This window comes from Muntiacus reevesi, chromosome 3 (assembly GCF_963930625.1).
Source record: "Muntiacus reevesi chromosome 3, mMunRee1.1, whole genome shotgun sequence".
In the NCBI taxonomy this organism is placed as follows: domain Eukaryota; kingdom Metazoa; phylum Chordata; class Mammalia; order Artiodactyla; family Cervidae; genus Muntiacus; species Muntiacus reevesi.
This window is the reverse complement of record NC_089251.1, coordinates 53,655,659-53,669,160: the sequence shown is the minus strand read 5'-3', so window position 1 is coordinate 53,669,160 and position 13,502 is coordinate 53,655,659. Positions and strand designations below refer to the sequence as shown.

At 41.2% G+C, this 13,502-nt stretch overlaps 1 protein-coding gene across 1 annotated transcript in view; it reads right to left on the bottom strand.

Moving 5' to 3' along the window:
- Positions 1 to 13,502, bottom strand: part of DNAH6 (dynein axonemal heavy chain 6) — a 266,242-nt gene that overhangs the window by 163,155 nt on the left and 89,585 nt on the right. The window contains exons 24-29 of the mRNA XM_065927280.1: positions 11,533 to 11,752; positions 8,155 to 8,319; positions 7,956 to 8,069; positions 5,482 to 5,607; positions 5,241 to 5,396; positions 4,095 to 4,256 (exon numbers count right to left, since the gene is read on the bottom strand). Coding sequence (XP_065783352.1) covers positions 4,095 to 4,256; positions 5,241 to 5,396; positions 5,482 to 5,607; positions 7,956 to 8,069; positions 8,155 to 8,319; positions 11,533 to 11,752 — 943 coding nt within the window. The remainder of the gene's footprint in view (positions 1 to 4,094; positions 4,257 to 5,240; positions 5,397 to 5,481; positions 5,608 to 7,955; positions 8,070 to 8,154; positions 8,320 to 11,532; positions 11,753 to 13,502) is intronic.

Genomic DNA, 13,502 nt, shown 5'->3' with positions numbered 1-13,502 from the left:
ATTCAGCTCTGTAGTGTAGAGTTGAACTTCTCCCAAAGTTAAATTCTGAGCTGAGGTATTAAGAAGACAAGAGGTGGTATCTGCAAACAAGCAATAGGTTTGTGTGACTCCTGGGTCATGGCAGACGTTAACACCCTTTTCTTGGAGGAAATATCTTTTTGCCGCTCTCTGGATGATTTGTAACTTATTTTTATTTTTAAATAAAATGATAATCTGACCTACTTTTTCATAATCCTCATTCACCTATGTAAATACAGGTTCTCAAAGAAACTGACAGATAGAATAGATATTTTAATTACTTAAAAAAAACTTGAAAACTTTGCTGATGGAAACTTTCATCATCTTTACCAGGTACTGCACATGGCAGGCAACATGCAGGAACAGCTGAGCAGAAGCACAGTCACTTGAGCATACTAAGTTGCTCCAGTTGTGTCTGACTCTTTGGGACCCCATGGACTGTAGCCCGCCAGGCTCCTCTGTCCATGGGATTCTCCAGGCAAGGATACTGGAGTGGATTGCTGTGGAAGATCCTCCTCCAGCGGATCTTCCTGATCCAGGGATCAAACCCACATCTCTTACATCTTCTGCGTTGGTAGGTAGCTTCTTAACTACTAGTGCCACATGGGAGACCCATACACAGGGTAATGTAATGGTGGTTGATTTCTTCTACAGCAGAATCCTAGTGGTTCAGGAGAATGAATACATACCTGTGGCCATCTACAGAGGAAAGTTCCTTTAGAGACTTGAATTTTGGGTTAAGCATTAGTACAAATATTGCATCATACCATATCTCTATCTCTTTAAAAATAGAGCTAATGGTTTTTTATTTCAAGGTGGTCAACGGAGCACATAGGGATAACATCCCTTTCTCTGAAATGACCACGTATGAAAGACAGAACTCTCTCCATTTCTGTGTCTGCATTTGTACCTGCACCTACCTGATAAAAACATAATGGAAAGGAAAACCAGCAGCAGAAAGCAAGTTTTGAAAAAATATCTTGGAAGATGGAAAGTTCATAAATACCGATTACTCAGCTGAGAAGGGCAGAATTCAGTCCAAGCCAGAAGGAAGGAAGAACTACCCTTCAGGAAAATCTCCAAGAAACTCTGAACCCATCAGTAACACATGCAAGGAAAGCAGACAAGGTCCCAGGGCAATCCTTGGAAATTAGTCAAAGGTGAGTACTTGCAGTGATCAGGTTTGTGGGCCCTTCCTTTCTCTGTGCTTCTCTCTCCTCAAGTAGAGTAAACAGGGCTCTTGAGGCTGGCATTGCTGAATTTTCCCTCCAGCATAACACCCAAGGACTGCCTTGCTGAGAAAGGGCAAGATCTGTCTTTGGGAGACATTAGGAGATACTGGGAGAAGACATACTTGGGAGATAACGAAAGCAGAGAAAAGAAAATACAGATAACTTCAGACCTTCACATTACTCAATTGAGAGTCAAAAGGACAGACAGCTCCATCCATGAGTGAAACCCACTGAATTCTACTACTGTAGAAAAAAATCCTTATTATTTTGGTATTTATAAAAGGTTTCTGGCTTTCTGGCTGCCCATGCCCACATACTCTATGGGGAAGCCTGCCAATCAAATATCTTACACTCTCACAGAGATTACAGAAGCTCTTTCATTGAAAGCAGGGGTGAAACAAGTTATTCTAAATGATCAACTTAGTCCCCCATCCACGCTTATGGACTAATAAGTAAAGATCAACAGACGTTTAAGAAAAATCAACATCAAGAAAGAGAGAAGAAAAATAAACAAAATAAGCAACTCTGAAGAAAATGGAGGTAATCTGGGGGGAAATAGAAAAAATTTAAAAATTCAAATAAAATCCTCAAAGAGGTTTTAGAGGAAATTGCATTACTATAGTAAAACAAGATGCTCTAAAAAGAAAGAGTCAGAAATAAGAAACAATCCTTGGAACTTAATTATAATACAGCCTAGATTACCAAAGTGAAATAGATGGACTGAACAACGGAACAACTAAAGATCAAGCTGGCATTCTTTTTTGACTGAGCAGCTTGTAGGATCTTAATTCCCCGACCAGGGGACAGAGGACAGAAAGCTCACAATGATCTTGGTCATTCAGTCACAACCTGCTCATGGAAGAGTTTTCAATGGTATATAAGGACTGATGGCCAACAGGAGACAAAAAGAAGAAAATGAAACGTGTCTCCACTGGAGTGATGCTACGCAGTCTGTACCACCTCTGTTAACCGCCTGAAGTTACTACCTGCTGAAGTGAGCATGAGAAGTAGGACTCCAAAAAGGGGGAAAAGACATTTTTCAATAAAGGTGGGTTCCCACAAAGCTCTCTCTTAGTATCACTTAATTTTATTACTTTAAAAAGGGACTTAATTTTACTCCCTAGGCCATTTTAGCATGACATACAGGTTCCCCTAGTTTCAGAACTCAATGCTAATATATTTGGGGCACACTGGAAGCTCTCTTTCCCTTCATGTATGCTTCCTAAAGTCCACAAAAGGACTAATGTCTAATGTCAGTAACTGCTTCTGCTGTCAGCCACTTCTATGTGGGAACTGACAGCTGGTTTGTCCTTCCCTTGTTTCTGCTCCTGGAAGAGGCATCCACATCCACCTGCCCTATTGGGATGGACGAGGTGGAGGTGGCACAGTGTCTCCTTCGCACTGATAAGTCTTTCTCCTCCCCCGTGTCTGACTGGGAAGTTGGGAAGTTGCCAGGAATGACCTTTGTCTTTTTCTGAAGGTCCTCTACACCAGTGGTCCCCAACCTTTTTGGCACAAGAGATGGATATAGTAGAAGACAATTCTTCCACAGACTAGGGAGGGGGGATGGTTTCAGGACAATTCAAACACATTACACTTATTGTACACTTAATTTATAACCTAATGCCACGGCTGGTCTAACAGGAGAACAGCAGTTTCTAAAGTGTCATCTGGGGACCCCTGCAAGTCTCAGAGTTTCTTTTAGGGGGTCTGTGAGGTCAAAGGACTCATTATAATGCTAAAATTTTATTTGCCTTTTCAGTCTCATTCTCTCAAGAGAGAACAGAGTACGAAAAAGTTATTGATGTTGTTTCAGTTTCCACATCACAAATAATCTTTAAGAAACTGCCATTTGTCAAGTTTTAGTATAGTTTCAAAGAAGAATATCAGCAATTATCTGAAGAAGCTATTAACTTATTCCTCTCTTTTAGTGTGTATATCTGTGTAACACTAGATTTCTCTTCAAATACTCAATCAAAATAACGTATCTCAAAAGATTTGATGCAGAAGCAGATATGGGAATCTGGTAATATTCTGTTATACCAAACAAGAGATTTTAAAATATATAAAATAGTGTCACTCTTCTCACTAAATTTTTTGTTTTGAAAAATGGTTATTTTTCTCAAAATATGTTTATGCTAACATGTAAATAATTGATTATGGTTATTTTAAAACAGATAAATATTTAAGATGCATCAATTTTAACTTATAACATGGAAAATATCAACAGATATGATCCATACATATAAACAAAAACTCTTTGGAGGGCTCAATAATTTTTAAGAGTGTAAAAAGATCCCATGATCAAAAAGTTTGAGAACTACTCAATGCAAGAATCTTTCCCTGAATTCTCACCTCCTATGCATTTCATTTTTAATAAAAAACTTTGAATTGCTCATCTCTCTTTTAATATTGATTTATTTATATGGCTACACCAGATCTTAGTTGTGGCATGTGGGGTCTAGTTCCCTGGCCAGGGATCAAACCCAGGGCCCCTTGCATGGGGAGTACAGAGTCTTAGCCCCTGGACCACCAGGGAAGTCCCTACTCTTCTCTTCCTGTAAGCTTATTCCTTGTTCCTAGATTTCCCTGCTATTCTATCTTACACCTCATTTTTACCACCATTTGACAAATCCTGGCCTTGATTCCTACCTGGCCCACCCAGACTGCCTTGTGTTGACTACTCTCCCTTGCTCTATTTACTCCACTTTAATCATTCCTGTCCCCACTAGTTTTCCCCAGTTTGCCATCACTCCTTTTTCTCCTTCTTTTGCTGTGTCACACTGCAAACAGAGAAAGCCACATGAAGCACTTAATGTTAGCATTCATACGCCAAGACTGTACCTTGTAGTCCAAACCATCAGAGCAGTTAAAGACCACACACTGGATGGCAAGGGCTTTTGCGAGATCTTTGGTGGTCTCCGTTTTCCCAGTTCCAGCAGGACCAGCTGGTGCGCCTCCCAGGTCCAGCTGCAAAGCCCCCATGAGGCAAAGGTAGCAGCGATCCTGAAGAAATGGATAAATTGTCATTACTGAAGGAAACTGACACTGGCCACAAATTTATAAGTACTTTCTATAGTAGGAGGGTCATTATCTATTTTTTAAAATATGTTTTTAAGTGGAGGATAATTGCTTTACAATGTCATGTTGGTTTCTGTTGTACTACAGTGTGAATTAGTCATAACTAATATCCTCCTTCTTGAGCCTCCCTCTCACCCACCTCCTCATCCCACCCCTCCCCATCTAGATCATCACAGAGCAACAAGCAGAGTTCCCTGTGCTATACAGCAGCTTCCCACTAGCTATGTTTTACACACAGTAAGCTAAAGCTAAATCACTTCAGTCGTGTCCGACTCTGTGCGACCCCACAGACGGCAGCCCACCAGGCTCCCCTGTCCCTGGGATTCTCCAGGCAAGAATACTGGAGTGGGTTGCCATTTCCTTCTTCAATGCATGAAAGTGAAAAGTGAAAGTGAAGTCGCTCAGCCGTGTCTACTCTTAGCGACCCCATGGACTGCAGCCTACCAGGCTTCTCTGTCCATAGGATTTTCCAGGTAAGAGTCCTGGAGTGGGGTGCCATTGCCTTCTCCATACACACAGTAAAATGTATGTCAATGCCACTTTCTCAATTCATCCCACCCTTTCTTCCCTCCCTGTGTCCACAAATCCATTCTCTACATCTGATTCTCTATTCTTGCCCTGCAAGTTTCTTCTAGATGCTTTATATATTCATTAATATATAATATTTGTTTTTCTCTTTCTGACTTACTTCACTCATGAAAGGTTCTACAGCAACTGAAATATACTAAAAAATTCAGGCACATGGTCAAATAAAGTAAATAAGTCTCTGCTATACGAAGATGTATTCATCTTCGTGAATTCAATTCAATTCATCTTCGCAAATTCTTTCAAGGTTTAATCTTAGAAATGTTTCAGAACTATTATGGTGGGGAAAAAAAGCAGTCATGAACCTAATGGTCAGTAACTTACCGTGAGAGGAGTAATAACTAATCTTGGGCATGCACCTAAATACTCATATCCATAGGTGTACTGAGAGAGTGCCATCCTCGCCACACAATTGTCCAGGTCTACATCCCAGTAATAGCGCAGCTGTCTCTGCCAGTCAAAGGAGTCAACTACCTCCACCTACATAAGTGATGACAATGATACACTTGGTAGATGCATTAATTTTAGAAAGAAACATATGATTTTATTTGAATGAAACAGTTACCTTGGCTTGAACAAGTTCAGTGACTATGTCTCTTGCATGTACATCAATAGTAATTAAGGCAGTTATGATGTTTCTGTGTAATTTAGGAAGAGTGCCTCGGACTATTGCAGCCAGGGCATTTAATCTCTACAAATGAAAAAAAAAATGTGATCATTAATTTTCAAAAATCAGTTTACATGTATATCTTTTTACTATTAGGTTTGGAATAGATATTTGCCAGAATTATCTATAAAACTCAGTATCTATAAAATTAGATAGTTTTAGGACTTCCCTGAAGGTCCAGTGTTTAACATTTTGTGATTCCAGTGCAAGGGGCACAGGTTCAATCCCTGGCCAGGGGACTAAGATCCCACATGCCATGTGGCATGGCCAAGAAAATAAAACATAAAATAAAGATGACAAATTTATTAATATTTAAAAAATTAGGCAGTTTTGACAAGTGTCTATTCCAAATTTCATAAAAATCTGTAATTCTGTGACCAAATAGAACAACAGTTTAACTTATTTAATTCCAATACGACTTCTGTGAGGTACATACTAGATTTACCCCCATTTCACATGAGAAGACTTCCCTGGTGGCTCAGATGGTAAAGCAACTGCCTACAATGTGGGAGACCCAGGTTCGATCTATGGGTTGGGAAGATCCTCTGGAGAAGGAAATGGCAACGCATTCCAGTACTCTTGCCTGGAATATCCCATGGACGGAGGAGCATTGTAGGCTACAGTCCATGGGGTAGCAAAGAGTTGGACACGACTGAGCGACTTTACTTTCTTTCACATGAGAGGAAACTGAAGGTCAGACAGGGTTAGTAAACTGGTGGCAGTCACAGTCAATAAAGTGGCAAAGATGAGACTTAGGTAGACATTTGCCTTGAGGAAAGCTCTTAACCATCCTGTGATGATGTCTCCAGAGAAGACTGTTCTCAAAAATTAAATGTGATTAAGGTAGTGCTTCTCATTTATAGGGCTAGGTTCTTTTATTTTTGGATATTCAGAAAACTCAGGCATTTTAACCAAGTCAATGGCTGTTTAACCAAAAGCATTCACGTTAAGTCGTTAAATCTTTTTCAAAGAAGGACAGTGACTCTGAAAACCTTGATCGGCTGAATTTTCACTCAGGCTGATCCTGATCAAGGGTCACCTCTGTAAAGAGATCAGTGGGACTTTCCTTAGTGAGTCTTCTCTCTGGAGCTCTCTGAGGTGAAATTCTATTGAGAACTTTATAATAGAGTTTTATTTCAAGGAAGTTCTTTCCTCCTTTTTCTAAGTGTGATTTTCTAAAAAAAAAAAAAAAATATTTTGGCCATGCCATGCAGAATGCGGGATCTCAGTTCCCCAACCAGGAATCAAAGCCGTGCCCCCTGCAGTGCAAGAGCAGAGTCCTAACCACTGGACCACCAGAAAACTCCTCTAAGGGTGAGTATTTAAAAATGCAACATTGCTTGGAAGTAGAATTGAATTTGGAGTTGAAGATTTGGTCCTGCTGTAAGCTGCATTTTCTAAGGATAGCTCAAAAATTTGTGTAGAATGGTATTTAATTCATTCAATCTTATGGCTTTATTGATCATTGCCTGAGGGTTCTATAAAACAGTAGAAAAGCATGTGTTGGGCTTAAGAACAGAAATGGCATAAATCCTGTGGTTTTCCTGGATCAAATCAACTTCTGGGAGAGACATCAGGATCCAGTATATTATTTCTCCTTAAAGGTGGCAAACTCTGATAATCCTGACATTTTCCTTTTAAATTGCTTTTTTTTCCCTTCTATTTTTAAAAGTATTCATATAAATATGGCAATGCAGGCGACCTGGGTTTGATCCCTGGGTTGGGAAGATCTCCTGGAGGAGGGCATGGCAACCCACTTCAGTATTCTTGCCTGGAGAATCCCCATGGACAGAGGAGCCTGGCGAGCTTCAGTCCATGGGTTCACAAGGAGTCAGACATGACTAAGCGACTGACCACACACATAAATACTATGCAAACATCAAGGGAGTATTGCTGAAAAAACTTGAACAGAGATGGTTTTTGTGAGCACCCCAAATCTTTGGATATCATCTCAGAGCCTTACAATTTTTTTCAAACAGTTAAAAGCCATTCAGCTTTATTAATTAATATATATTTACTTCATACATAGTTGAAATAGAGCCTTTTACAATTCATTCTGTGATCTTTGATTAAAATACAGATTACAGGCTTTCAGAAACATATTTATTTATGTGACATAATGACGTAATGACACTTCATGATTTCTATGATTTACAAAACGGAGGCTAATCATTTAGTTAAGTAATATTTATGACTTCTCTCGTCGATATTAGAAAGATGCAGCAAGATTTTAGTAACGTGTCATTGTTTTATCCTTACAAGAAGAGCATTATAATTTCTGAAGTAGTGAATTTGTATCAACCACGCCCATAAGAGCCACTGGACCATCTTGCACAGTGATACGTCTGATATTAACCTGCCCGTATTCTCACCTCAAAGTTCACTTTTTCAAAATCTTCCAGGGCCTCTAAGTGATTCCCCTCTTCTTTTTCCAAACACTCCGTCAAATCGCGGCACCACATGATTTGAGAAACAGTCAGGATCACCTGCAGGGAAACACCCTCCTTCAATGTGGGCTTCCTCTCAGCCGAGTAAGATGCAGAGGTGGAGATTTAAAGGCGCCTAAGTTACCTGAGAAGGGTGGCCTGCGACCACCCACACCGTTCTCTGTTTCCCCAGATAGTCCGCGATGGCGGCTTTGCTCAGGCGGCGCAGAGACGTGAACATGGCTTCCTCCACTTTGCCCAGCCACTCCTCCACGTTGCCTCGGGCCTTTAGGCCTTTCCCCAGGCTCACCTGGGAGGTAATCAGAGAGGTGATAACATGCTCCATACCTCCCTGACAGAATCCTGAGCTCAGTAAACACGGAAGCGTGGCCACAGACACTGAAAGTTTCTATTGATATTCCCCTCTCACTTTACCCACTTCTACTTTAAAAACAACAACAACAACAATTGTTTGGCTATGCCTCATGCGGAGAAGGCAATGGCAACCCACTCCAGTACTCTTGCCTGGAAAATCCCATGGGCAGAGGAGCCTGGTGGGCTGCAGTCCATGGGGTCGAGAAGAGTGGGACAGGACTGAGCGACTTCACTCACTTTCACTATACCTCATGCAGAAGTTTTAGTTGTGGCACAGTGGGATCTAGTTCCCTGACCAGGGATCAAACTCATGCCCCCTGCATTGGGAGGATGGAGTCTTAGCTGTAGAACCTCTAGGGAAGTAGCTACCCACCTCTACTTAGTGCGTTATTTCATGGTCCCTTTGGGGCCAACTCTCAGAAAGAGCAGAGGTGTGTGTGTGTGTGTGTGTGTGTGTGTGTGTGTGTGTGTGTGTGTGTGTGTGTGTGTGTGTGTGTGTGTGTGTGTCTCAGCTGTGTGGAAAGAGGAGCCGTGTGTGTGTGTGTATGTATGTGTCACTCAGTTGTGTCCAACTCTTTGCTCATTTGTATCCCATCAGACTCCTCTGTCTTTGGAATTCTCCAGGCAAGAATACTGGAGTGGCTTGCCATGCCCTCCTCCCGGGGATCTTCCTGACCCAGGGATGGAATATGGTCTCCTGCATTGCAGGCAGATTTTTTACTGTCTGATCTACCAGGAAAGCCCAAAGAAGAGTTTATGTGTGCTAAATGAATTCCTTCACTTTCTTTGCCTACCTGCTGCCATATGATTTTTGGCTCCAACCATTCCTCTAAACCTGCTCAGGTTATTAAGGTGATCAGGTGGGTGCGTGCTCAGCAGCATCTGACTCTTTGGAGACAAGCAGACTGCAGCCTGCCAGACTTCTCTGTCCATGGGATTTTTCAGGCAAGAATACTGGAGTGGGTTGCTATTTCCTACTCCAGGGTATCTTCCCAATCCAGGGATCAAACCTGCGTCTCTTGCATTGGCAGGTGGATTCTTTACCACTGAACCACCTGGGAAGCCCCTAAGGTGACCAGTGTTCTCCCAATTGTTCACTCCAATTGACAGTTTTCGGTCCTTTTCACATTTATTTCTTGGACTTTCAATGACCTGCTGCTGCTGCTGCTGCTAAGTCGCTTCAGTCATGTCTGATTCTGCGTGACCCCATAGACGGCAGCCCACCAGGCTTCTCTGTCCCTGGGATTCTCCAGGCAAGAACACTGGAGTGGGTTGCCATTTCCTTCTCCAATGCATGAAAGTGAAAAGTGAAGGTGAAGTTGCTCAGTCGTGTCTGACTCTTCGTGATCCCACGGACTGCAGCCTACCAGGCTCCTCCGTCCATGGGATTTTCCAGGCAAGAGTACTGGAGTGGGTTGACTGCCTTGATTATCTGGGTTCCAGAATCTGCTCACTTCTTCTACCCTCGCTTTACATGTCCTGTGTTCCCTGAATTCTAGCCTAGGTCTTTCCTCTCTCTTCTGCACTAGTGATAAGCAAAGTCTTTTGCCAGAGAATCAATTTAGGTCAAGTAAAAAATATTATTGAGGTATACTTGGTTTACAATATTCTGTAAGTTTCAGAAATACAACATAATGATTCAATATTTTTATAGATTCTACTTCATTTAAAGTTATTACTTTAATGGTTAAACTGCCCTGTGCTGTACAACATTTCCTTGTTTGTTTATTTTATATATTGTATTAGTAGTGTGTACCTCTTAATCCCCTACCCCTACAATACCCTACCCTCCTTGAGTCTTCCCACTGGTAACTAATTTGTTTTCTATATCTGTGAATCTGTTTCTGTTTTGTTATATTTACTAGTTTGTATTATTTTTTAGATCCCCTATTAAGGGAAAATATACAATATTTGTCTTTGTTTATTTCCCTTGGCATAAAACCCTCCAGGTCCATGTATATTATTGCAATTGGTAAAGTTTATACTTTTTTATGGATGAGTAATATTCCATTATTCTGAATGGCATTACTGATGCAATGGACATGAACTTGGGCAAACTCTAGGAGATGGTGAGGGACTGGGAGGCCTGATGTGCTGCAGTCCATGGGGTCACAAAGAGTTGGACTGGACTTGGCAACTGAACAACAACAATGATATATATATATATATATATATATATATATATATATATATATATTCACACACACACACACACACACACACATATATATATATTCACATCTTCTTTATCTATCCATCTGTTGGTGGACACTTAGTTTGCATCCATGTCTTGGCTATTGTAAACAGTGCCACCATGAACACTGGGGTGCCTGTATAGTCCAAGTAAAATGCCTATGGGCTCTTACTGATCCCATAGATATACTACTGTGTTCTAACTGGACTAAAATCCTTGGCATTTCCCTGAATGATGTGTCTGTGTGGAATGCTCTCCCTTCCATATCTCCTCTCCATCCTCCTTGGCTGCCTCTGTGTGTGTGTCTATGTGTGTGTCTGTGTGTGTGTGTGTCTGTGTGTGATTCTCCTCTGTGATGTCACTTGGTTCCCCATAGTCTGCTAGTTCATTCAGTTGATGCCTACTGTATTCCAGGTACTGTGCAGAGCCTAGGAGACACTGCAGTCAAACAGTGACAACTAATACTTCATAGCACCCGCTTGGTGCTATTCTTAAGTAATGTACATACAGGAATACCTTAAAAATCCCTAGCAACTCATTAATTGGGAACTATTACTAATCCTCATTTTATAGCTGAGATTAAAGATTGGGAGTGGAATCCAGGTGACCAGGCAGTAGAACCAGCTCTTATCTAGGCTACTTCTTTGCTCCTTGTGGAGAGTTAAGACTTGGCTCCAGTTCTTTCCACCCTGTTTCCAAGAACAGAGCACACACCTCTGTTATTACATTTAGTATGGGACTTTTCAGTTGTTTGACTATGTCTCTGCTGGACTTTGAATTCTTTGAGGGAAAGAATTTAATCATGGTTATTTTTGAAATTGTTGAGCCAGCCCAAGACCAGGGCATGTAGCACTTGATGAATGCTTAGCATGCTGATGAATAAAATCTCCATTTTCCAACCCTGGAAGAGTAACAAAGTTTACCCATAAAGAATTATTAACAAGAATACCTTACCCTTTCTCCCTCTGGTGATAGCATCGCTAAAATATCATTAGTGTAAACCTTTTCTGGCTCTCCATCCATTCCAGGAATTTTTCCCTCAGTAGGAGGCAGGAGAGCAAATTCAAGCTTTGAAATGGAGTCGAAGCATTTCCTTAAGTGCGGCTGCACAGCTTGGGGATTTCGTGTCTGGGCCAAAATCTCCAAGAGCTCATCATTTGACAAGAAGTAAAATCTAGATTAAAGAATATACTTAAAATGTAACTTGAAATTGAAGCAAAACTTTATACAGGCATGAAAGGTGAATCCCTTGCCCATATCTCTTCCCCATCCACTGATTTCCTGGACCTATTGGTTTGAGGTTTCTGGAGAAGCCACACATCTCTAAATATGATTGTTATAAAGATTAGTGTGGCTGCATCTCAAGCTTCTGGAGTTAGTGCCTGGTACATAAAAGGTAGAAATTTTTCATAAAATTTGTAAAAATGCTAGCACTTGCTATGATACTGATTTGGTCACATGTCTGTTACTTGGCTTTGAGCTCCTAAAGTGAAGGTATATTATTTGTTTTCCCTAGAACCCAGTCTTGTACCTCATATATACCTGGTACTCAATACATAATTTGTTGAATAAATGAATGCGTGGTTGCTGGAACCTTATTTGATTCTGTGACTACACATATGTGGGCTGTGCTGATGTGAGCTGGCAGAGAACTTTCTTAGATCTTGCCCAACAGGGCCATTTGAAGGCATGAAGATACTCTATGAAAAATAAAAAAGAAACTGGAGAAGGGGCATACCTGGATGCTGAGGGATGAGAGAGAGGGATGAGGGTCTGGCTGGAGAAGACACCTTACTCCTATGGAGGAAACTGCCTATGAGAGATCCCTCAGGACTGGAGGAATCTCATGAGCTCATGGAAGGCACCATGTGAGACAGGGGGCCAGGTGGGTACCAGCCAACTCAGATTTCTCCTGCTGTACTGCCTCTCCTCTCTTCCCTGCCCCAAACCTGGAGATCCCAGAAACCTAATAGGAAGTAGGGAGGGTTGACCATTATACATCCTTATCACCACTAAAGACTTCAGCCTTGCAACAGGCCTGGGCCAGAGAAGGGAGATGTTTTCACTTTAAAAGAATTTCAGAGTTTCGATGATTACAAATTGTTTAGTGGGTTAAGGCAACAAGAGAATTTTTGGCATTATTATCTGAGAATGGCTAGAAAATTCATGAGGTCTGCTTAAGATTCTGAGCAGGAAGAGACTAGCCCCTTGAAGGTAATGCAGAGGTAGTCTTTAGAAATAAAGATGTTTTGGGGTTGCACTCTATCAGTCCTACCAGATACAGGATCATTCATCTCCCTTTTCAACTAATGAAACAGACAACTGTCAAGATTGAACCCTGACAGAGCAGGAACCATGCTGCATTCCTCTTGAGTCCCCAGGACCTAACTTGTGGCCCCAGGAACTAATTCTTATGGTTCGTAACATGTCTTTGTTAAGGCTTGGAAAGTGAAATCAATGGTGCACAGAGCCTCTTGACCTAATAAACACTGCAGACCTGGTTGACATAGTTCTAAACAAAAGGAAAAAATAAAAGTTGATGCTTTTGGTGTTCATCATTATCACAGGTAAATTTGTGTCCGGGTTTCTTTAAATATCAGAAGCAGTGTACAGATTTTCTCTGTACACTGGGGACACCCAAGCTGGGAGCCACTGATTTAAGAATGAAATAAAAGGCACATCTCAAACATATTCCTCTATCTTTTCCTGTGTTGCCTGAATCTGTTGAACTCAATCAAATCTTTCAGATCTTGGATATCTCGTGCATACACATACCCTAGCATGGTACCCAGCAACAACCCCTCTTAACCAAATAACCCACATAAGCGTGTAACACTGGTTGACATGGATAGAACTTATCAGCCATTTCTTTTACAGCTAGCAGGAAAAATCCACAGAAGATGAACATTTTGTGATAGTGTCTA